Source organism: Capricornis sumatraensis, chromosome 15 (genome assembly GCF_032405125.1).
Source record: "Capricornis sumatraensis isolate serow.1 chromosome 15, serow.2, whole genome shotgun sequence".
Classification (NCBI taxonomy): domain Eukaryota; kingdom Metazoa; phylum Chordata; class Mammalia; order Artiodactyla; family Bovidae; genus Capricornis; species Capricornis sumatraensis.
Window position 1 is genome coordinate 68163723 of NC_091083.1, and position 26452 is coordinate 68190174.

Consider the following 26452-nt stretch of genomic DNA (forward strand, 5'->3'; position numbering starts at 1 on the left):
TTTTATTTGAGTGGTTCTTACAAAGATTGTTGCAATATGAAAGTCATTTGTTTGATAGAAATATCAAGCTGTCTTGTCAAACACACTGAAGTAACCCAAAAATATATTTCAGAGCTCACAGAGCTTAAAAAGAGCAAAGATTATATGCAACCAGACAAAACCTATTTCTGCATTTCCTATTTCTTGCTCAGACTGCTTTGCTTACCAGACTGTCACTAAACATCTTGAGGAAATGCAGGGATCATTTTGTTTGGAATCTTAAGACACACCAGAACACAAAATATTTACAAAGAAACTTTTACAGATACATTAATTGAAAAGATACCATCCAGAAATGTATTTTTGAAACCTTTTCTTGCCAATTGATCAGGACGCAAGATGACATGTTAAACAGCCCGTTTAGCTGTCCTGAATTTCCATAAACTAGGTATTCCAGAAACCTCTGCTAAACCATTAACCAAATATCAACATTAGTGAAATGTAACTGCTGTGTAAAAAGTTAGGCTTCTGAAACATTAAAAATATTACATCCCTGTCTGCCTTTTTATGTCTTAAGCACATTTGTTCCCCTACAACTATTCCTATAGATCCTTAATGTAATTTTCTACATGTACATTTAAAAGGCAGAACAAGAGAACAGCTTTGTATACAGTGGGATTTGCTAGTTAGGGAGAATGAGCACACTGCATTCCTGTTAACATTTTTATTTTTCCAAGGTAACAGGAATTGTATACAAATGACAGTAGACCCTTGCCTCTTTATTTTTTATCTAAATAAAAGATAACTCAAGATGAATTCTCAAGAAAGAAAAAAAGCTATGTACATAAAGGACTGTATTTTCCTTCATCGTCTACTTGGAACCAGTAGTTGTGTTGCTGTCATAGAATCAGGGAAGAGGTTGTGATAAGTTGGAAGAGGTACATATGCTGCTGTTATCATTTTACCTGTTGAAAGAAATAGATACGGTGATTAGCATCTTCACTTAGATTAGATCGTCAAAAAAAAAAAATCACTCAGAAAAAAGGTCAAACTCACCCGCAAACCACCTGCCATGCAACGCATTGACAGCAGCAATGGCTGCAGCAATTGATGGGCACTTCACATACACATTGCCCTAAAATACAACAAAAAATATTTAACGTGCTGTGATATATACAACGTGGATACCAACAGGATTATTCAAATTGACTGTACAAAAACTGCTCTATAACCATATAATTGCTCCACTAGTTAATATGTACCTAGAAATTTACTGAAAATAGTTTATTATCCACAAAACTAGCCATGTTACTATCTTCTTTAAGGAAAAACCACGACCCAAGTATGTTTGAAAATTAGACACAAGAAACTAACAGTTAAAATACCTGAGCTGAATTTTTGTCAACATAAATATGAATAACTCCTCCATGTTTATTACATTCTTCAATCACATCGTCTTTAATCTCTGTATCCCATCCAACTTCTTCTTCTCTGTAACAAAGTATTAAGTCCATTAGAACAACTCAAACTGATGAAATGATACAATATGTATTCTATTTTAAAAATCTGTATTTAAAAAATCATGGGCCTTTTAAAATGGTTAACTGACATCTTTCAAAAGATACTTATACCAAGCTTATCATTTCATAGGATTAGGAACACTATCCTGTCAATACAAATTAAATACTGATACAAACTTCAGAGAAAAACTACTAGGTATAAACGGAAAACTGCAAAGTTTTCAACTGAATTCCAACGTTACTAACACATTCAAGGAAAATAATTAGTAATGTGCATAAAAATAACGGCAGTAAAATGACCAGAACTGTAGCAATACTTGAACTATGAAATATGTTGAAACACCCTAAGTATTAACTTAGACAAGTTACAGATAACTTAAGACCCTTTGAACTCGACCAAAGTAAATTACTTACGTTTGAGGATTAAACATGTTAGAGAGTTGGAAACACTGTGTTGCCAGAGGTTGAACAGAGGCAGCTGCAGCTAATGCTGAAGCTAAAAAAAACACCCAAAAAACCAGAAATTAGTTTCATGGAAAATGCATCAGAGTATATCCCTATGAATAAAACAAAACCAAATATAACCACTGGACCCAAGTGGAAATAGGGCCATCAGTTCATTTACTTATTCCCCATATTTGATAATGCTATCAAATATCAACATATATAACAATATTCTATTTTAGTTGCCAGAAAGCAGAGGCAACTTTGTATTTGAGATAACTGATCTTGAATAAATTGGGAGTTTTATCTTTATAAGGGAAATTAAACCTCAAGTGTAGCAAATATTTGTTCAGTTAGACAAATATCAATACAGATCAAGGAAATAGTACTGATTGTTAAGAGTTTATACTCAGGGGGTGATGAAAACACAATCTTTAAAATCTTGACTAAATCTAAACAATAATTTTTTTTAGGTTATCTGCCCAAGAATATATTGTCACATATTTTCTTATAAACATACAACCATTATAAGAAAGGATGACATTTAAAAAATAATATAAAAATCATCCAAGTATTTAAAGATTATCGAAGATTTAACATCCTGGGACTATAAAACCTACCACAACAAAATCTCAGTCTTGAAACACTAAAAAGAGTAACATGTATCTATCTATCATAATCACTGTCGAAAATTAAAAAAAAAAACAAAACACAAACTACTGATACTAGTATTTAGGAGCAAATTTAAACCAATATTGGTTTTAATTTTGAAGTGACAGCATTTTCCAAGACATTTGCTCCATTGCTTTTACGTGACTTAAAAAACATTACCAGTAACTGATACAGAACTCACCGTAATCATAATATTTGATCAAATTTCATTCCAATACATAACAACAATAAACAAAGCTACGGATAAAACAGTACATTAGAAATTATGGTACTTAAAATGAACAATAACCTGAGAAGTATCAGAAATATTCCAATGAATAAAAATTAGGGCTGTGCATGGATACATCATAAAAATTTCTGGTAGAATAACAAATGCTCACTTCTTTATAGTTTATTTTGATAAACAAGTATTTCTCTTTAGTAAAACTATGGAAAGAAAAATGCTAAAATAACTTAACATCAAATTCTACTAGAGAAATTTAAAGATGCAAGTGTGCCTGTATTACAAAAAGAAAAAAAAATGAAGCCCACTGTGTACCTTATCATAAAACAAAGTAGTATGCTTGGAAAAAATACTACAAGGTCATTATAAACTATCAATACTGAAAAATATTAGAAAATGTATGATGTAAATATTCCAGCTCAGCCTAGATGAATGCAGAACACAATGAATTCAGCATAGAAATATATAGCTAAGGAAAATCCACCAGTTCTACTTTCAAAAATCTGTTAGGAAAAAAAAAGATTGAATACAATTGTCTCATTTGCCAAAAAAGTAAAGATACACATTCAATTCCTGACTGTCAAGTAATAAGGATAGACCTTTATAATACAGATTTACTCAAAAGACTTTAAAGTATATCCTGTAAGATACCAAATTACTGCAATAGAATGCTCTATAAAATGGTAGAATTTACTTGATAATTAAAGACCAAGAAAAAAATAGGTTATTTTATAAACTGTTTCAATCTCTGAAATCTGCATGCAACTTAGTTCTGGATAATCTTCTCATTGCTTGGTACTGTTTATAGTAATGGAATAACAACAAATGATGCAACAAAATTAAAACTCTCATTCTTTAAATGATACTAGATAATTGTAAAGATTACATTCAAAATTGGGAGTCAACAGGAAGTTGCATCCTGTCAGTGATTTGTTAATACAAATCACTGGAGTTAAGTTTTTCCTGATCTTAATAAATTCAGACTCCCTGTCTACTTAAATGACAAGTTTCATTGTCTGTATCTATATAAAACTTATAATCAGAACACAAAGATAAGCATACAAAGCTGAAAAGAACTCTTAAGCAAGTTACAGCAAAAAAAAAAAAAAAAGGGCACAGACATTTACCACCTTTATCCTTGTAACTGTAATGATGCCTATTAGGCCTTATTTGTATGAATTACCAGAAAGGTTATGGTTAATGACACTGTATGTCATTCTGACAAAATTGGGCCAAAAAGAAACTACAATAATAATGATACATGTATACACACAACTATGTCTTATACTATATTTATATCCACTTCAAAAACAAACAAAAAAAAACAAATAAAAAACTCAACTCACCTTCAGTCTGTTGGGAAAGTCTTGTTTGCAAATCTATAACAAAAGAGAATTCTACAGCTCAGTGCAGGAACAATGAAGAGCCTCAACTAACAGGGTAAATGTCAGGAGAGCATTAATAAAAGAGGACTATGGTAGCAGGGTTTATCAAAACGAACTTATAGTAAAACCTGGCAGCCAAACCTCCTTCCCCATTCCTCATTGACAAGGCTTTGGGGCCTTTTTCTTTTCCTCCTATCCTAGGAAACTTACTTATGCCTTTCTCTTCCTAGTCCTATAACTCTTTCACATCTCAATGGATTCCACTATACTACTATTCATTTGGGAATAATGGGAAATGGGGAAAGGGAAGCACACCGGTCAGAAAATGCATGAAAACCCTGATCTTGAGAATTCAATTCCAAGTACTTGGGTTATTCAACTTTTTATTATTCTGTCAGTGTCGGTAAGCATTTTACATTTAAAAGTTACTAGTAAAAGAATAAATACTGCAACAGTAAATATCAAACACAGTCAATAAGTAGTGACACTACTCTAACCGTATGTATGTATTATTTTTTAAGTCCTTTAAGTTTTAAATTGTCATGTCCAGCCCAGAAGGTGATAGTTTTGTTAGGTCTGGTTTCCTAGCCTATTTTGAAAATTTAATGAGGCATGAATGAAATTTAGTTAGATTTACTGTAATCTATGTATTACTAGAAAAATTTAAGCATCTAGTCTATTAAAAATGAACATAATAGTGATTTCTAATATAGTTTCTCATATATAATCATTAAAATTCTACATGAGAAGGCAAATTCAGAGAAAGCTGCAGCTTTCTTAATTTCAAATGAAAACAGAAGTATGAATAGTAACCAAAATGTCATAGTATCTAAAGCTATCTTTTTAAGTTTAAAACAATACAACAAAGAAACTGGATTCAGTTACCTAATTTTCAATAACATGTGATTCAATTGTATACTTTATTACTATCTGGCTTTCTTGCTGAGTATAGAAAATCATAAAACATGGGCAAAAATGAAAAGGGATCAGCAGCCCAAGTCATATAGGGATGTTAAGAATACCTGGGTCCTAGGTGCTCAAATTTGGCATCTCAGGGAGTTGAAGAAATGTAACTGGTATATACTGAAGGAACTTGAAGATATGACCATAGGAACATTGTCAATAAACTTTAAATTTTAACACAATTGTTTTTTTTTCCTAAAATGGGAAAAAATGTATAAGCATCAGAAATCCATGCTATATTAAGTGTATATAAATCAAAATTTCAAAAATGATTCTTCAGGTCATTTGTAACCAGTTAGGAAACAAAGCATGGGTTTCATAAAGATAAGAACTTATCTTAGAAAATAGCTATTAAACTTCCAGAACAAAGACATGTTGATATAGTGATGGGCCACTCTTGATTTCAAAAAACAGCTTTAAAGACCTTAGGAGGCCAAGGCCCTCAAATACATTAATATTCAGCGATTTAATACTGAATGTGTAAGATTTTAACGACAGTCAGGAGAAATATACCCAGTTATGCATATATGTGATTACTAATTCAGAATAGCAATTTATTGGAAGTTCTAAGATAACAGAATCATCTATCAATAAACAATGGGCTTCCCTGGTGGCTCAGCCGGTAAAAAATCCACCTGCAATGAGGGGGGGACCAGGGTTCAATGCCCAGATTGGGAAGATCCCCTGGAGGAGGGCATGGCAATCCACTCCAATATTCTTGCCTGGAAAATCTTATGGACAGAGGAGCCTGGCAGGCTACATACAGTCCATAGGGTCATGAAGAGTTGGACGTGACTGAGCAACTAAGTACAGCACATCAATAAATAATAAAAAGTGGAGGGAAAAAGTGGGAATATAACAAATAGGTAACTACGTGGCTATTTGTAAGCAACCCATATGGATGTTTAGCATTATCAGCCTTAATGTAGACTACACAATAAATGTGCCCAGCCAAGTGTAATCATTCTTCATTCACCAGGAGAAAGAACTGAGGGAAGTAACAATGTCCACAACACAGAAAATCTATAATTAGGCAAAGATAGTGTTAACCAAATCAATATAATTGATACAGCACCCAGGATATAAGGTAAGATTGTTTAAAAATGAATTGTGTGTCTTTGTATTAAATCTCTAAAGGTATCAGCCTCTATCAAAAAACCAAGACTATGGTAAATCATCAAGCATTTTTCTAAATTATTGAAAGAATGACCTAACAATGGGAAGCAATAGGAGGACACATGTTTGCAGAAAACAATAACTGAAAACCAGAGACTACAATTTATTTCTGCAGTGATGGGTTTATTTAGTATCTTCAATTACACTAGGTGGCATTCAATGACTACATGTTCATTGTAGAAAAATGAAATGACTAATACTTGTTCAAAAAGTCAAAACAATACAGGAAAACCTGGAGTCACCAAATGACTCGTAATTACAGAAATGCTTAATAGTTGCAATTTTCTTATGTGGATACACTAGCATGGTTGTTTAAAGAACTTTACCTATTGGATTTTAAAATTTAAGTCAGTTTGAAAGGAATCATGAGATGCTAAAGAAAAAACAAGCTCTCAAATATTCAACTAAAAAAAGGAAAATACAGAAGCGCCCACAATAAATAATAATATAGAAGCAGAAATAATCTTGTCTCCTTTAATTAATGGGTTTTCAATTCAAACGGAAATCATGAAGCAACCGCATGGAACTTTCCCTATATTCAGATGTGGTACCACGATCGTATATATTTTACATATTGACAGAGTCTCACTTTATAGCTAGATAAGATCATAGGACCAATGTGTAACTGAAAATCACCATACTTTCTTAGTGTTTGTCATCTGAAGTCCAATACAATGGTTTACTCTCACATATTCTGCAAGCAAGTCTTCTAACGAAATTTAATGCTATCTTAGCTAATAGATTTGGGTTAATTTCAAGTAACTGAGCCACAAAAAGAGAAAAAGTGTTCATAAGCTAAGCCCATCATTACATAATTGTAACAAACTATCAATTCAACTCCCTCTTCCTTCCCCTCACCACTCCAGGAACTTCTTTCTGTAAGTCAAAATCTGAAAATACAGTTGGCCTTCAAATTTAAGGAATTAGGAACACCAACCATCTGAGTAGCTTAAAATACACATGTAACTTTTATTTGGCTCTCCATATCCTTGGTCCTTCCAAAATCATGGATTTAACAACCACAAACCATATAGTGCAGTAGTATTTACTATTGAATAATAAAGGCACATGTCTAAATAACCCTTGCAGTTCAAACCTATGTGGTTCAAGGGTCAATTGTAGTTATGTTCTAATTAGAAAAGCGGTTTTCTCTGCACTCAATTATTTAAAATAAAGCTTCATTTAAAGGCCTTTAAAATAAAACTTTCTAATCTCAAACATTACAAAACATTTTTCCTTTGAAACAATAGGAGCTTTCTGGTTTTCAACAAAAATGATACATTTAAAGATTTAACAATTTACATCACTTTCAACTAAAAACAAACTGGTAGGCAGGGTTCAATAATACCCTGACATTTTATTATGATCAGTAGCTAAGTCTGTCCTATAGCACCATTTCCTTACATTAACTTTTGAAATTAATAAGTTAAAAAAGTACTTGATGAATTGAATTCTCAGTAAGTCCTTTTAAATGCAAAAATTTGGAAAATTTTCGAATTAGGTGAAAAAAACAATGATTTCAAATAGAAAAGATTCAATTCCTACCTGCCACAGCACCAAATGCCAAAGAGCCACTCATTTGCAAAGCTTGCTGTGCTGCTGGCGGGATCTGCAAACCTGTGCCTGTAAAAGAATAGGTCTTAATGCCCCTGCTTTGTTAAGAGTGGAAAATCCTAGTTTTCTGATTACCTAATACCAAAGTCAATTTTTAAAAATTACAGCGGCCCTTTGGTAGCCAGGTGGGTAAGAATGTTTCCAGGATACCCTTGGTTGTCAAACTCCACCAATGCTGAAATCCCATATATAAAGAGTTGTGGTACAGTCTGCCCTCCGTACTCAAGGATACTGAACCTACAGATACAGAAGGCCAACTGTACAAGCAGGACACAGAGTAAACGCTGCAACTAAAGTATAAGGACATTAATTATTATAGAAAACAAAAGGAATCCTATAACATGTACTGTGGCATTCAAAAAGCACCATCATAAAGTAGGTTCTTAGAACTTTACAACTTGAAAGCAAAGGATTTCACCTATGAAACCATGTGTGCTGTTCAAAGAAACAGCACAAAATAAGAAAAAATAAGAAAAAATCATTTTCCATTTGTTTGCATGCTTTTCCAGTTGTTTGCACAGTTATGTTTCTCGTTACCATATTCACAACAGTAGGATAAACTTACCCTCTGCAAGTCTTGCCATTAACTGGAGACGACCAGTTGTTCCCAGGTCAATTCCAGTCCTTTCCAGTTCATCACTGTCCAAAAATGAGCTAGCACTGGAAGCATCAGTACGTTCAGTAACATGACCAACTTTCATGGGCCTTCCCGCTAGCTCAAATCCATTAAGTTGTTCCAAAGCTTTCTTGGCACATTCTGAATCAGAAAACTACACAATTGAGAGAGGGATAAAGGTAATTACTTATATGTAAGGCAAAGAAACCTCAACTTATTAATGCTAGTATATTCAATAATTACATCTGGAAGAATGGTTAAGAGTAACAAGCTCAACCTTGTCACACAATGTAACTGATGTAACCTAATAAACTAAAGCAATCAATGCAACAGATTGCTATCAGTACAGAATAGGTTTAAATTTTACTTGAATTTGGATATAAGATCCAATTGTAATTTCTTGATAAAATCTGGGATCTCTATTTTTAAAATTTTGTCTATAAAGGTGGCAATGGTGACAAGTATTTATATTTTAAACTAAAAATCTGTTTCCAGTACTTTCCAGGGATAAATGAGAATTTGAAAAATTGCTATCATGTAATTGGATTGCAAATGTACAAACTAAATGAACTAACTTAAAAGTACGAGTTTACTTTTAAAAGGACACCTCCATTCACAATTATTCCAGCTGCCACTTCATACCCTATCAAGAACAGGGTTTCAGTGGTCAGCTACTTAAGGCAATCCTGGTCATGGTATGTCAAACCATATTACGTCTATAATAAAAAGTAAAAATAAATTCCAAAAGACTTTAATGCAACTAACATCTTGGGTCACACCAGTCAAACTGAAGAACTGATTGCCTTCAATCACATGAGGAGTTGGCTAAACAAACTGTCCATAAACAAGAAGATAGCAAAGTACTTGGAAGTTTTGCATTTGAAGATATTTTCAACTACTAAAAATTGGCCACTAACAGCAAACTAATTTAAACCACTTGAAAATATTAACTTTATCCCTTCCCCACTATGAATAACTAATCAAGTTTTACACTATGCTACTCAGATTAAAAAAAAAGTTCAAGTCATTATGTTAATCATGGTTAACTGCTTACCGTAATGAATCCATATCCCTTGGATCGACCTGTTTCACTATCCATCATGAGCTGGATACTTTCAATCTAAAAATGAAAACCACAATTATTTATGCTAGTGAAAAGAAGGGGCAAAAAATTTCTTTAAGTACAATTTTAAAATGTCTCCCCCTGAAAGAAATCGAAAACATATAAAAATCCCTCCCAGAGTATCTTCTTTCTAGAGGCCTGCGAACATACTAAGCAGGGGAACAACCTTAATCTTTCCCAAGAAAAAACACAATCTGAAATTCTTTGGAGAATATGTTAAAAAACCAAATCAACATGTTTCCTTCACATTATGCTAAAATATACCAAACATTAATATCCAATTATGCCAGACATAATAAACTGCCCAAAATGTTGGAATAAATAAAAATAACAACTGGATGTGGTTGATAGTTTGTACAACTCTGTGAATCTGCTACAAAGCAGTGACTATTCACCTTAAGTGAGGGAACTATGTTATTACAAAGGAAGGTAGTTACATCACAATATTGCCACAAAGCGAGCCACACAGAGGAAGCATGAAAATTTAAAACATAGCACCCATATATTTTTTTTATTTATCTGTTGTTTCAAGAACATACTAGTTTTGTAATGATTGATGTAATTATGATTTGTGCACAATTACCGTATTTCCAATAAACAAACTACCCACAAAAATCAACAGCCAAATGTTCTCATTATTAACACTTAATTTAGAGTTTCCCAATTTAGGCTTTACCTGGTCTCAGGTGGCAAAAAACGTGCCTGCAATGCAGGAGACCAGGGCTCTACCTGGGTCAGGAAAATCTCCCGGAGAAGGGAATGGCTACCCATTCCAGTATTCTTGCCTGGAGAATCCCATGGCCAGAGTAGCCTGGCAGGCTACGGTCAGTCCATGGAGTCGCAAAGAGTCAGCCACAACTAAGTGACTAACACTTTTTTTTTTTTCAAAACAACAAAGGAGTTAGTGGGATAGCAAGAGAACAATGAAATATATATCCCAAAGCAATAAAGATTAAGTATCGGATAAAGTACAGCAGGAACCGAGATTTTTACTCATGGGCCACACAAAAAGTTTAATCCAGATCAGCCAGGTAGTTCAGTGGTAAAGAATCCGCCTGCCAAATAAGAGAGGTGGATTCAATTCCTGGGTTGGGAGGATCCCCTGGAGAAGGAAATGGCAACCCACTCCAGTATTTTTGTCTGGGAAATTCCATGCACGGAGAGGAGCCTGGTGGGCTAGTCTATGGGGTCGCAAAGAGTCAGACACAACTTAGTGACTAATCCACCACCACCACCACACCACAGCCTACTGATAACATTTATTCTAAACATTCTTCTAAAATGAGAACTATACTTATCCTGGTGATTATTTTGATAAATATATAGAAATATAAAAAAAGTCTAATCTGTTCACCAGGAAAATAGTGCTGCAGTTTAATTGTACTTCAAAAACAAACTCATGGAAAAATATCATTACATTTGTGGCTAACAGAGGTGTGGGTGGAGAAGAGTTAAAGTAGTCATAAGGTACAAACTTCCAGTTATAAGTTCTAGAAATGCAATGTCTGATTATTTACACAGCTGTATGTCATAAACTAAGGCTCAAGAGTAAAGCTTAGAATAAGTAAAGAGTAAGGCTTAGAGTTCTCATCACAAGAGAAAAAATTTTGTTATCTATTTCTTTAATATTGTATCTGGATGAGATGATAGATGTTCACTGCACCTATTACAGTACTAATTTCATGATGTAAGTCAAATTATTGCACTGTACAGCTGAAGCTTATATAGTGCTATGCTGTAATTATATTACACACTCCTAAACTTTCAGTAAGAAAAGTATCCCAAAATAAACCAAGGGGGGAAAAAAACTTCTTGCTCATTCAGGTTGACTTTTAAAAAATTCTAATAGAACCACTCCCTCCCATCTTAACATTAGTATCTTAGAAACAACACAAAGCAGATATATTATGCAGCTACATTTAAGAACCTATTTAGGATCCACTTAAAAATTTGAGACTTACCCTTCCAAATGGCTCAAAAATCCCTCGAAGCATATCTTCAGTTATGTTAAAGTGTAACGAGCCCACATAAAGCCTCATAGGTCCAGCACTTCCCTTTTGTAGATTGTTTGCCATTGCTGCAGCTCTGTTTTTTTCTGCCTATAAGTTAGATAAGACAAAAGGCACATCTATTTACAATGAATAAGTACCATTTTGAACATAGTAATTCCCACTCACATCTTAGGTTTGCTTAATGACAACTGATACCAAATTACGCTAAGTGTTAAGTCATACATAAAGGGACAAATATTGTATGATTCCACCTCATATGCTTGTCAGTACTGACACTGACTGAATGGTACACCTAAAATAGTTCCAAAGCCAAATTTTTAAATTAAAATTTTAGATTTTACTGTATTTTCCAGTAAAAAAAAATTTTAGATTTAAGAGCATATATAAAACTGATAAAGCAGCATCCTGGTATCAGATGTACTAAATGTAGAAATGTAAGATTACTTCCTGGAACTAAATATACTCATTTACTAAAATGTGTTCTCAAGATCACTGTTACTCAATATACAGTATACCAACTGGCAATCCATCTTAAAGAACTTCTCCAATATAAATCAAACTAAGTAAACCATTCAATTCAGCAGTCATTTTTCTATCAAGTCCTTCTCAAACGAAACAGTTCTCAATTTACATTCTAACACAAGCTCCTTTAACAAACTGGGGCACCATAGGAGGTTAAAATTAAATGAATTCAGAATCTCATTTATAAATTTGATTCTTCTCAGCGCTTCGCCAGGACAAAGTACACACTATTGTAAGGTTGTCCTCTGTCACATGAAATGAACTGAACAATGATACCCACAGCATGCTCCTCAACATTATTTACCATCTGAGCCACCAGGAAAGCCCTGGGCTCCTACTGTTTACCTATAATCAAATGGTACTCAACAATGTTACATACTCCTAAAATGTTAGATAAGACGGTAGTAATTTGACCAAATTTTGAGTTTGTTAACAGTGAAAACTGCAATTTCACTTCAGATTTGGTTAAATCCTGTGCCTATCTATAAAATATTAAAAGCTTTTGATGAGCAACCAGATTTTTCAGAAGTTATGTGAAGTACTTATTTCAGGGGTCTGAAAAAGAATGAGCGTAACTATACTGTTATCTCATATTGCTCAGAAAATTAAAATCCTTGGGAATTCCCTCGTGGTCCAGTAGTTAGGATTTGGGTGTTTTCATTGCCAGGGCCCAGGTTCAATCCCTGGCTGGGGAACGTAGATTTCACAAACCATGCGATGAGGCCAAAAAAAGGTCTTTAAGATCTATATTTTCCATTTTAAAAAGCTAAGTTATCTGGTAGTCAGAGAAACTAACTTCTTAGTATAAATAGGTACTAATGATAAATCCTAAACGTATTTTCATATTACTCAGTAGTGATGTATTCCGATTTTTCCACATCTAAATGAACTAAAATATTAACCCTAATTTCATTTTTCCAAAGGCAACACTCAATTATTGAGAAGAATCAGCAAAGAGAAATTAAATTATAATTCGACATTTTCAAAATTAGTCTGAAACATTTTGCTTTCAAATGTTAGAATTTCATAAAAATTGTGAAAATATATTTATTAAAAATGTGAAAAACATTCCATTTGAAAGGGGAAAACATGTTCTTAGATCCTTCTATCCCCAAGTAAGTCATCACAAATCAATAAAATTCTAAAACAAGTTCAATTCTTCAGCATGAAATAAATATTTACAACTTATATTAAGACAAAAGAAGAGAATTTTGAGAATACAAATATATCAAAGGAATCAGCTTTTGTTTTTAAAGCTGTCCTGAGAACATCTAACTCAAGATAGTAAGAGGTGATTTTATAAGGCTCAAGGCAGGTTTCTAGCACTATCAATGCTCGAATTCTTAAATAGGAAGTTACCTGTGATGCTTGTACTATGATCGGCACTCCTAAAACCCGCTGACCAGTTAATCCTATTGCTAGAGGCACTGAGCTAACATCAACAAACTCCACATAAGCAATTCCTTTGGAACGTCTTGAATTTCTGTCAGAAATCATCCTCACATCACGAACCTAAAAAGAAAACACACACTTAACACAGGGTTCTGTTTATCCAACCATTCACAGTAAGTATAATCATTTCAAAAGACAAGAGGCACATAAACAATATTATGAAGCAATTAAAAAGAGGCAAATTTGTAGGCTCATTTATCAACACATCAATTTCCAAAAATAAAAATAAATTCCCTAACTAAATTCCACCAAACAAATTTGGTTTAGATTTTTTTTTCATTTCATCTGCCATACTGACAATTATTAAACTGTGGCTTGCAACTTCTACTTAAATTAGCTCCATAGATAAAGCTTAGATTACCTTCCCAACTGTAGAGAAAAACTCTTCCAAATCCCTTGGCCGAATTCTTGCTGCCAGCTGCATACAGAAAACAGTCCTTGCATCTCTTTCCTCAGGAGTGAGATTATCAATAGGTTCCCTAAAACAGGAATAAAGAGTATAGAGTTAACTTTATAACTTCTTCCAAAGTAACATTTAATACATATTTTTAGTAAACAGAATAAACTTTCCCCAAACCAGTCTGTCACTACTCCCAAGCCCATTTTCACTACGATATATATAAAGTGCTCATAAAATAATTCAATGTGACCCAAACACCTTCAACATAATGAGTTTCTGAAGTTTCTTCTGATATTATCTTACATTATCAGGACCAAAGTCCATTGGTCTTTCAATCTTACAAATGTTATTCTCTCTAGCATAATAAACGGCCAATCAGAAGCCCAAGAGTTTGACATTCACAATTAATAACCCCTGACTAGACACAAATGTTGAACTGGTCCAAACTAGCAGAAAGGATGTTTCCCCAAAAAGAAATCATAAAGTAAAACTAAGTTTCATAATCACAAACAGTAACTTGAAAGTAAACCCCAAATAATGAAAACTATTTTGATTCTTTATGAGTTGGACTATAAAGAAAGCTGAGGGCTTTTTTTTTTTTTGATGCTTTTGAACTGTGGTGTTGGAGAAGACTCTTGGAAGTCCCTTGGACTGCAAGGTCAAAGATTCAATCCTAATGGAAATCAGTCCTGAATACTCATTAGAAGGACTGATGCTGAAGCTCTAACACTTTGGCCACTTGATGCAAAGAACTGACTCACTGGAAAAGACCCTGATTCTGGAAAAGACTGAAGGTGGGAGAAGGGGATGACAGAGGATGAGATGGTTGGATGGCATCACCGACTAGATGGGCATGAGTTTGAGCAAGCTCCAGATAGGCTGATGGACAGGGAAGCCTGGGTGATGCAGTCCATGGGGTCGCAAAGAGTCGAACAAAGCTGAGTGGCTGAACTGAACTGATTTTGACTCTTAAGAATTTTATTTCACAAACTCAGATATCATATAGAACAGTGAGGTAGCTGTTTACTAGATTAGACTCGTCTTACTAAGACTACAAATTCAGTACCTGAAAAAAAGACTTGATACTTCTTATAGCATAGAGACACTAACAGTGAGCAAATCAAAAGTAAAAAGCAGGAGGTATGGAGACAAGTAACAGTGGGATTTAATTTACTCATGTTTACAAATGTTTACACTTCTAAATTTACTGAGCAAACTTAAATGCCCAATAAGTGAGAAAAGTAAAAGAACATAGTAGATGAAATTTATCAAGTCCAAGAAAAATAACAATGTCCACTACTAAAATTATCTATTATAATAAAATTTTACTATGATTAAGGTTTTAATCCTTAAAAATATAAGCATAAATAAGCTCTTTCTTAACCATGTTCTGACATTCTCAGGAAGTATTTTTGAAACACTCCACCTACCAACCTCAGGTATATCCCTTGGGAAATCTACAGTTATTTTAAACCTGTTACTATAAAACAGAGATACAAAGCCGACTAGATCCAAAGAATGAGAACTAAAAATGAGTCTTCTCACAAGAGAAAACTAAGTATTAAAAGAGTAAACACTCAATATTTGTTACAGAAACCCTTTAAAATCATTATATGCCAAATAACAAGATACTTAGGGAAACCAAAAGTAAAAAACAACGCTACCATGTAACAAAATGGTCCTTGAACCAAAATTGTAGACTGCATTAGGTCAGTCGAGAAAAATACCTCACAGAAAGTCAAAAACAGTAAAAAGCACAAGTCAATTCAGTTAAAAGTTTGGAGATTAAACACTTCTCTCAAGTAAAGGGAGCCAAATGATAAAACTCATGACTATTTTCACTATTTTTCTACAGGAAGTTATTTCAAAAACTCGTTATTTCCAAAGGTAAATCAAGTCTGAAGTTTCCAATAGCAACCATTAAAAAATTTTTAGTTACCATAAAGAGCAATAAAAACACATGGAATATCTACAATTAAAGTGGTCATTTTTACTCCATTCTTCTTAGATACAAGTTACTGAAAACTTTGCAATTCACATTAATAACACTAGGACTGCAAACCAAATAAAGATTTAATGTGAGCCAAGTTAGCGAATGTCATTAAATTTTGCAGTAGCATAATTTATAAAAACTTTACAAAAGCTAAAAATGCAAAAGAAAAGAAATGGAGACGATTACCTCACAGGGCTCTTGTCTTTCCTGAATGGACTTTTGCTTCGAGAACGTCGTCTGCTGCAAAGTTAAAAAATTTCAAAAGTTACCCAAACAAGTACACCACATTAGTTCCTTGAAAAACAATTTAAACAATTCAGAAGTATGTTTAAAAACCTTAATTTGATGCTATGAGGCAACCCAATCTTTCCTCGGATGGCACTGTTAAATTTTGGTCCGGAGCTAAAAAGGAAACACAAAATTACACTAGTTACAGGGTTAGGGTCTTGCTAAGATCGCGTTCATGCGCTCTCCAGCAAGTTTAACATTGTTTAGGCTGTTTGTTTTCCACCTCAATTATGAAGAGGAAATAAGACTTTCAACTCTATCCCAGGCAAACTGTTCTTACAGTTATCCATCCTGGACCACTGAGAGGTGCCAAGACCAAAGATTACAGCCTCAAAATTTTTAGTATTCTGAAAATACTTAAATTTTCAGTCTAGTTTTCTTTGATTACATATTTATGAATACATTCCTGAGGTTTGGGGGTTGGGGGAAGCACATATAGTGAAAATTATCCTGAACTTCCCTCACACCAGGAATAAGTATAATTAACAACTTGGTGTGTATCTCTGCAGATCCTTCCTCAGGAATATACATGTTTATATATACCTACATATACAATATTCATGTTTTGAGTAACTTTTTTTGGCATGCTGCATGGTTTGTGGGATCATAGTTCCCTGTCCAGGAATTGAACCCAGGCCATAGGCAGTAAAAGTGCACAGTCCTAACTACTGGACTGTCAGGGAATTCCCTTGAGAAGCCTCTTTTAAAAAATAGGGGACTAATTCTTTACATTCAATTCCAGTTTTTCCACTTGACAGTTAAGTCTCCAAAACTGCATATAAGCATATTTAAGCATGTCATACACTTCAGTTCTTAGTGACAAAACAGTCAGTACTAAAGATGTGAAGGAAGTTCATCAACACCTCAGGAAAATTTTTTTTTCAGGACTTGATTACATTAAAAGTGTGTTTTCAAAGCTTTACTCTGTAATTTGAAACACTTTAAAAAGGCCCAATATTTTATGGCCCTTTTATTTTGAAAAGACCAAACTAATTTGAAAGGTCAGGTCAGATGTCTCTTAGTGCTCATCCTGCTATCCTTTACCAGATGGGTAGCAAAATGAAAATATATGGTGGCCCTCAATTCACACTGAGATTTGTTGTCATGGACTCTACATGTACCTATTACACCCAAGAAGTCCCAAATAAAATTGTATTAAACAGGTCCTTTGCAAATCACACTAAAAGTGACAATTAAGAATATACATTTACTGGTTAAGTAAGTCTATAAGCTGTTTTCTTTCTTTCCCCTTTAATTGTTAAAGTTCCAATTACTGCCTTGGTAGTTAAAAACCACCTGAAACCAAACATTAAGAACCAAGTCAATTTGAAGTCAGACCAGAATCACAGGCTGACTTTTAAGTATCCATCACTGATGAGAAATAACATTATTCAGAATTATTTATCTTCCCCAATATTAAGTTCATTCTGGTAAAAAAGAATGAAGTAAAATTTTGATAAACTGGACAAAAAGCAAAGTATTTTCCCAAAAGAGTACTTAAAACACCACTGTGGTCCTTTTTAAACTGTTACAAAGTTTGTAAAATAATCAGCTAAGAGGACCTTGGAGAACAAGGACTGGAATCCTTTTCATTGAAGAACCAGAATCAGAACTCTAAGTGTTACTAACTGTATCTGCTTCAAGTAATACCGAAACATTTCACCAATAGCACTAAGTACTGTGGGTGTTTTAATTTACATCCTCTTCTCATTCAAAGCTTGTATCAGTAGTTACACCTCCTTCTTTAAGAAAACTAAAGCTTAAGAATCCTTCTTAACCAAGTAAAGAAGCCAAGGCTCTGATCCAGGACTCTCTTTGAATTCAAATTCAATTAAAACTTAATTTTAATATAGTCTGTTGCTTACAACAATATATTAATTAATGAGAAAGAACATCATAAAGCACTAGGGACTGTTAAGATTCAATCCCTGCTTAAGAGTTGTAAGGCTCTTTCCAAAGTCATTAGTACAGCTTAGCTTTTTAAAAAATAACTATAATGAAACATTTCCAACTGGTTCAAATAACCACATCCAAATTTCCACAGTGCTTTAACCTTCAAGAGCACTTTTACTGCATTCTTGCTATTAAAATACCTTTAAGATGTGTGATGAGCATCCTCCCACTAATATAAAAAAGCATACACAAAATTCACAATTATTTGTCATTTCAGCTGAGAACAGCCAGACAAGATTGCTAACTAATTACGTATGTGACTAATTATATATATTTATAATTTGTATCCAACTGAGTTTAAAATTTTTAAATAACTTATGTTCAGTAAAGAATACTGTTAATAGCTCACAGACTTTAAGCTTTCACATATTTGGCACTAGAATATCAAATCTTTTTTTAAAAGCACTTTAGTGCTTTAGTCTAGTTTGGAATGGCACACAGTTAAAATACTTTTAGATGGCAGTAACAGAAAATGTTCTGTATGCCTAGTAAGACCAGTATTATCTGTCCACACATTGTATTTTTCTACTGGATTTTATGATGCCAAAATCCTAATAGTGAAAAATAAAATTCCACAATTCAAATTACTCTGGTTACATTGCTATCTGGATACCCAGAGAAATCTCTCAAACCAGTATCATCATAATTATAGTTACATACTAAGGACTTCTGTAGCGGCCTCTGAATCTGCGATCTCGACTTCTTGATCGGCTCCGTCTCCTTTCTTTGCTTCTACTTCGCTTCCTTTCACGGCTTTTGCTCTTTTTCCTTTCTCTATCTCTACTTCGCTTCCGTTCCTTACTTTTGCTTCTTTTTCGTTCATGACTACGACTTCTGCTCTTGCTTTTTTTCCTCCTGAGAAAAAAAACTCACCATCATCTTGCTGATTTAAGAATCTGCCAAAATATACTTCCCTTTATGGTCAGAAACATTTTTGTAAAATTATTTTGCTATTTTCCCTATCATACAATGATACATAACAATCACTTATGGAAAAATAATTCCAAGGTAAGATAAACAACACCCCACCTTTGCCTTCTACTACTGAAAATCAGCAGTCAGCTGATAATGAATCATTTGAGAGAGAGAAAGATACTGTAATGGTATTTCTTGAGTCAGCTTATAGCTTTAACAAGGAGAGGACTTGCTGGTAGGTATAAATCAAAATCTGAACTTTTAAACAGGAAGTCCGATCATGAAACTGGCCAAGTATTAACTGTAATCCACAAAATATGAGTCAAAGTTAACAGAATACTTTTACACCAAGTATTAGTGCTGGATCATACATAAAAATTGTCATTAACCCACTAATTTCTCTTAAGTAAAGCCTATTTTGACCCAATTTGCACATATGAGTATTTTATACTTTCAAAGGGCCATCACTATTTTGGAGTTCATGGGCAAAATTGTTACATATAATGATAAACAACAAATTAACACAGTAAAATGCACTCTGACACTCCTAGACTTTAACGTGACCATTTCAAATAATTTCTTTTTAAAGTTACAGTGAGTACACCAGATACTGGAGCATGTCATTTTTATGCCAGTTTATACAAGCCTGTGGGATACAATCAACAAGAATCAACACCTTTATAAATCTTTATAAATTTTCAAACTCTGAAAGGTAAAAAAGCCAGTATTATCTTTTCCTGTTCATTTCTGTATTCCTCACAGCATACCACCCATCTATTTCATACCTCTGTCATCACCTAAATTTTAGAGGTGCCTTCAGATATTTCAATATAAATTGAACGACATTTCAAATTAAACTTATCCACTTAAAGGTCATTTTGTAGTGGCAAAAAGATTAAACACTGTGACAACTACATCATTTGGAAATTTAACTTTTTAGTCCTTAGCAAAGCAAGCTTAGCACAATGAGCAACTGAAGTCTGCCTCAGAGAACCTGTAAAGCAGGTCATCTTAGAGTGCATTGAAAATAGAAAATGAAGACACCCACCTTCTGGAATCTTGAAACCCACACTCCAATCACAAGGAGATGTAGAGCTTTCCAAGGAGGCAGAAACTTTGTCTAAAATTTCAAGATAATCCACCTGACTGTCAGAAATGTATATGCTAGGTAGCACATGACAGAAAATTAGGCTACACTCATTACTTTTATAGACGTTATCAAAGCAATGCCCAGAAGGGCAACAGATAACATTCCATTTTTGTTGCCTAAAAACCTGAAACTCTCTCTGAGACTAAAGAATTCTGTGAGATAGCTATCAAAAATCCTAAATATTATCAAGTAGGGGACAAAGTTAACACTCCATCCCTCACAAAAAGGACAAAGATTTGCTCTGCTCATAGATGGCCCATTGCAGAGGCAGCCAACCTTCCAATTTACCTCTTTTTAGGCCCAAAATTTATTATGCCAAAGGAAAAGGACTCAAAAATTGAAGAGCTAATTTCAACTTAAGGTCTTCCTAGGACTTTTCATAAATGAGCCCCCATGCACATCTGAAGGCAACCCCAGACAGGTAAAAAGACAGCAACATACTAAGACATTCAGAAATACAATCCTCTTTATGAAAGCCCAGACAAAAATTTAAGGGTGCAAGAAAGCAGAATACTTCCCTACAATATAATGAAGCTTCAAAGAAAATTTATCAAGTTAACTAAAGAAGGGTTATCAAACTCCACACTAATAGTCAAATCCTGTTACAACTTAAAAGGGACTTTCCAAAGTCTTTAGTGGCAGTGGAATTTTGTACTGAACATCATTGAAGTAAATGGTCCACTGGGCTGGGCCTTTGGACTTTTTGGTTATATGGTCTCTGCTGTAAAGGTGTTTTGCTATAACTGGATTTGACCTCTTCCATGTAAGAAGATCTAAATATTAAATGCAAAGTACTCTGGAAAATAAGAAAAAAAATAGAAAAGTCATTTATTCCAAAATTTATAGATAATCCACACCACAGTAGCCAATATATTTCAACTGTGTCATTTTTTTTCTTTTTTAATCCTTTTTGAGTAATTCCAAAAGAGCTGAATGGATGCTGGTTGAGACTTTGCAAAACTGGTTATACTAATAATACTCCCACAAAGGCAAGCTCAGGTACTTAAAAAGGTATAAAACTTTGAGGTCTTGCCAAGTTCAGGGATATAGCTTTTCAGAAAGACTAATAGATAAACAATTTGTGTTAAGCTTATTACCTGAAATCAATTGAGTGTATGTACTAAGAATTATACTGTTTTTTAGAAGAAAACATTTACTAGTCAGTCAACTTTCAATTTCTCAGAATGTGCATTTTGTTTCTACCTTAAAACTACATCCCAATACCCAATGGCTTTTAAAGAACAATGAAGTTTCACAGTGAAAAATTTGGCAACATGGCACCTTCCTTTGGTTAAGAGACTTAATTTATTCACACTGAAGACTAATGATTTATAACTAAACAAAAATTTTCTTCTAAATAACTTTCAAATTAATTTGAAAGATTAATTCCCTTCAGGAAAAACAAGGGCATCAGCTTCAACTGAGGATGAGAAGTCTGACAGAAATAATTTGTACATTTAAAAAGAAACCAGATGACAGTTGAAGTTTTGTAAATATTCTTCCCTTAAACAAAGACTCCTATGGCCAATTAAAGAAAATTGTCCATTCTTCTATTTAGTCTTGTAAGACTTCACACTTTATATGAAAGCCACTAAGCACCAGTCATTGAGAGCTTGATGCTCAATTTCCTGGTAAAAGTTTGATAGTCTTTACTTGCAGGAAGATAAACAGGTAAAGATGGTATTAGTAGTAAGACATCTAAAGATGGTACAACAAAGAAAGCATGTGCGCTACCAATGTCTTCATTACAGACGAGATCTTTATTGGTTCACTAGGCATGTTATCTAGAGACTGGATAATTTCAATTTATATGTATCCCCTTTCTACCTTTTAATTGCAGAATTGCAAATCAGAACTATTAGAAAACATACTTTGGTAAAAAGTATAAAATTAAAGGACACTAAACCATGCAATGATTGGTTGGCTGACTGCCTCAAACAATTCAAGACTAAACCCAACTCAATACCCATAACATGATTAGTGAAGAGCGATAACAGACTCCCACCCATGCAAAAAAAATATAGGAAATATCCTACACATTTTACCATTTTGATCAATTCCTACAATACTCTAGGGGGTAAGAATACTGGTGCAGCAAAGCTTGAACAATCCAGTCTAGACAATCTCAACTATTTTATGAAATTTTATTAACCTACCTTACAAACTTCTTGTGAGATATTGAGGTGGTATATTATGCAACACTTTGAGCTCTTGGAAGAGCCAAAAAGAATCAAGTAAGTGACTCACATTACCATCATTTTTTGTTATGTATTATGAGGTCATGAATGTAACAAAACATTTGAATGACATCACAAAAGCTAATAAAACATCTTAATGCTTATGATATAAAAAAGTCATGCTAATATCATATACTTTAGAGCTAAAGAAAACTCAATAGAATCAAATCTTATAAAGTGCATTTAGTTTATACTGTTATTTAGACTCCTTTAACACTGTATTCTGTACTCATCTGTCAACGAGTTCCTATTAAGGGTTAGTTATTTGCACAAATAACATGCATAATTTTCTGAAATTCCATTCTATTAACTATCGGAGTTTAAAAAGCTTAAGACAATGAAAGCCATGTAAGAACATTAAGAAGTACTAAAGTATGCTGTAACATTATTACAAAAAGAATCTTAAAGCATCAAGGAGTATGAGTAATTCACAGCTCTGACTCCTTCAGTAGTTTAGGGCAAAACACATTTTCCACAGTTATCACCTTCCTTCTAACCCATCTTCAGTGGATATAATAGCTTTATTGATGACATTAAGTAATAAACATTAAGCCAAAGTTAACAAATTTTAGACAAGTTTGAATATAAGAACTAATCCAGATTGTCATGGATGGACTTGGAGGGGAAGGTGTCCATGACACCAATTTCTGAAATTTAAGGAAAGAGTCCATAGTTTTACATCCTCAAATAGTGTCTCTTCCCAAAAGAACCCACTTTTCTAAAACAGGCAAAGAAAAGCTTCAGGAGAGAACCTAGGTGTAACACTTTAACCACAAGGGTTCAACTGAAAGTCTCAATCATGTACAGCACCTCCCCCCAACCCAGGTCCCTTCTTGAAACTTACTTTTTGCTACGTTCTTCATGGCCGTTAGCACTGCTCAACTTGTTCTCATCCTAAGCAGGGTTGATAGAAGAACATCATGAGGACGAAGTGGTAACATTTCAAGTTGTCAAAGGGTAAAGGGAATAGGAATAAGAAAATACAAAACAATTTTAAAACTAATTACTTATTTACAGTTTAACATGGAAGGCTATAAAAAAATTTAGATGGATGTATGTTTAACCACTTTGTTGCTTACAAATTAAGTCATCAAGATACAAAAATAAAAATGCATATTAACATGTTAAACTTTCTTATATAGTTAGATATTAAGTTATCCAGATTTACAGTGTTGAAGTGGTTAAATAGAATTTCTATAAAACATGAATGAAGTCCTGTTTTGAGTTTTATTCCATGTGCTATGGCCCCTTTGATCAGTACCATGGCTCTATTTCTGCCTAAGCCCCAAGTGGCCATGCTAGCAGCCAGCCACTATCGATTTCCTGTGACCGATGCCATTCCTGAGATCTTCGCCCATTTCCGTTGGAGGGTTGGGACTGTAAGAGCTTGATGCCACCTCTGTCACACATCTCGCCCTGAAGCAAACAGGGATTCACACTGCTTTAGTAATGTTGACTCCCAAGAACCCAAGAAAGTCAATTAATAATCCACCAGTCCTACTTCCATACCTGTTTACATGGAATTACATCCATGTTAAACTAAGACAGAATCTTAACATTAAAATAGAAAGTAGAGCTTCAAGAGTCTAAGTATTACAAACTAAGTACACTATTCAAAGCTTTAAAGAATTCATCCAAATTGGTACCACATGGTCGAGCTATACACTCCAAAACAAATGTATTATTTTTAAAAGGTTTAGCGAAATGTTTATTTTCAAGTTTGATCACATCAGCTATAGGAATATAGAGTATAAGTGCTAACTTACAAAGCTTACAGTTTGTGACATCAGTGATAACGCATGCATACTGCTATTTTCACCACCAACTGGTGGTCAAAGAATGAAAAGACACTTTACTTTTACGGTGATACTGAAATGGATCTACGTTATTAGCCAAAATAACTCCTTTGTAGTTTTTAGTGTGAAATATTATGGCAGGGACGAATTAAAAATAACACAATATGGAGAACAGTTAAACAGTCATCAAGTGACTCTAAGTTGTGATATTGCCTCTTTTGCTTTAAGAAATTTTTTCTGTTCAGGGATCCAAGAATTTTAGTAATTTTTAACTGAGCAGCAGATCATCACCTGCCTGTTTTAATATTTACTATTACCAGTCTTATGTATAGGATAAATTTTAAATCTCACCCATTTCTTCTTGTAAGGCTTGTCTTATTTAAAGATTTGCTTGCCATAGACTGGTTATGCTTTATTATTCTTGGACCCCTGCTGTTTTCCCAAACCACTACATTCACCTTTTTGCTATACCAAACTGGAGCTGGTAATTCTTAGTTGAGTCATTTTACCTAGGGGACCACGGTACAGCGATAAGTCACTCAATTACTACCTTATGATTGACAGTTCACACTGGAATCAAAGGTGAATTCATGGGAGTAGAGGTGAGATATCGTTAGGCAAGTCTACAAAGAGAGATAGATGGGCATTTATTCATCACGCTGAAGTGAAACTACTGCACAATATTATTACATCAATAGCATATATTTACTTTTGTAAGTTACATGTAATGCATCTCTGATAAGGTAAATCAAGAGGGCTCCGGGGAGGTTAGTTTACATTTCAGCAGTAGTTTCGTGAATAATGCTAAATTAAGAAATAGATAAACCTCACCGACTTGTTTTTTCTCACCTTCTTGTAAGGAGCCTCAAGCATTGCTTCAATATCAATATCGTCTGCCATTTTCTCTAAACGACTAGGTAAAAAGCAAAAATGAAAATTTGGTGAGTAAACAATTTTAAATTGTGCTAAATTTCCTTTTTACCAGACATATTCCAAAACCTCAGAGAGGTCCCATAGAATGACTAAAACGGGACCATTTTAGTAGGTTTGGCAATTAAACCTAAAATGTCCCCAACATCAAACAGGCTAGACAGATTAAGTACTCTATTTTTAAAAAGCCTACAGCGCCTCAAAAAACAGAACCCGAGAATCTCGAGCCAAAGCGCCGCTTTCGCGCAAAACACCGCGCTGCCATTTTAGGGGCAAAGGGAAACTCCCTCGGCTGGGAGGGGTTGTGTGCCATGGCAGCGTTCGGCTGGCGCCATGTTGGGAGGTCGCGGTCGGCCCGGGCCTCGAAGGGACAGGTCGCCATCTACCCGAAGCCTCTCTCGAGCCCACGCCACCCGAAAACCCTGAAACACATTCGATCGGAAAAGGGCGCGGTCGTCGAAAAGAAGACGATTTCTAAAAAATCTCCCCCCCACCCGCCCCCAGCCCGGTCGCTTAAAATCGCCTAAGGCGTGCCCCTCAACCCAGAAAAGAACCAAACCTCAAAAAAGCCCGGAAAATATGCGGGTCCGCGATGCCTCCTCACCTGTGCGGGCTTCCCGGGTCCCTGCGGTGCTCGTATTCAGAAAGAGGGGGGCTGTGGCTGCCGCCGCTGTTGCTGTTAAGCCGCTAGGCCCAGGCCGCGGTACCACCCAGCCCGAATTTCGGGCTCAGAGAGCGGACAGGCCCAAGCGAATCTAAAAGAGACAATGGGATTAGAGGAGCCCGCGCGGGAGTTCAGGACGGCGGCTTCGGCAGCTCAGGATCCACCCCTGCGACAGTGTCGGCAAGCTCTCTGAAATGGCGGCCGCAGCTTCCCCGTACTCACATTCACCAACACACATACACACACACAAACACACGGGGCCTCACGGAGCCCTCAGCACGGGCTCTCGCGAGAAGCAGCTCCTAATTCCAGTCCAGAGCAGAGGAAATATCGCGAGATTTAAGCTTCGCCCCCCCCCCCCCCAGCGACCATGGCCCAATCTCGCGCAATGATTGCGCCACAGATATTCCCATCCCCCCTCAGAA

At 34.8% G+C, this 26452-nt stretch overlaps 1 protein-coding gene across 5 annotated transcripts; it reads right to left on the minus strand.

The window, feature by feature from the left end:
- On the minus strand, positions 1–26248 carry RBM39 (RNA binding motif protein 39). 5 transcript variants are annotated; one of them, XM_068987723.1, is made up of 17 exons: positions 25968–26248; positions 25283–25346; positions 23482–23531; positions 18996–19190; positions 16431–16496; positions 16281–16331; positions 14063–14180; positions 13609–13761; positions 11677–11814; positions 9647–9712; positions 8542–8746; positions 7908–7985; positions 4185–4235; positions 1914–1995; positions 1365–1470; positions 1036–1114; positions 1–944 (listed from the first exon to the last, which is right to left on the minus strand). In XM_068987723.1, exons 2-17 carry the CDS (start codon positions 25331–25333, stop codon positions 844–846), a joined length of 1590 nt encoding a protein of 529 aa, XP_068843824.1. In that variant the 5' UTR covers positions 25334–25346; positions 25968–26248; the 3' UTR covers positions 1–843. The 5 variants fall into 5 exon arrangements, with proteins under 5 accessions (XP_068843824.1, XP_068843825.1, XP_068843823.1 ...); XM_068987724.1 differs by having other exon boundaries at positions 4185–4217; positions 16281–16334; XM_068987722.1 differs by having other exon boundaries at positions 16281–16334.
- Positions 26249–26452: the final 204 nt, after the last annotated feature.

Bases quoted from the DNA above. Each gene is read 5' to 3' on its own strand.
- RBM39 (XM_068987722.1), bottom strand. From the start codon at position 25,333: ATGGCAGACGATATTGATATTGAAGCAATGCTTGAGGCTCCTTACAAG. The intron at 16,497-18,995 runs GTATGTAACTAT...TTTCCTTTTTAG, and splicing joins GGCCGCTACAGAAGTCCTTA to CTCCGGACCAAAATTTAACA. The intron at 11,815-13,608 runs GTAACTTCCTAT...TCTAACTTATAG, and splicing joins TCATAGTACAAGCATCACAG to GCAGAAAAAAACAGAGCTGC.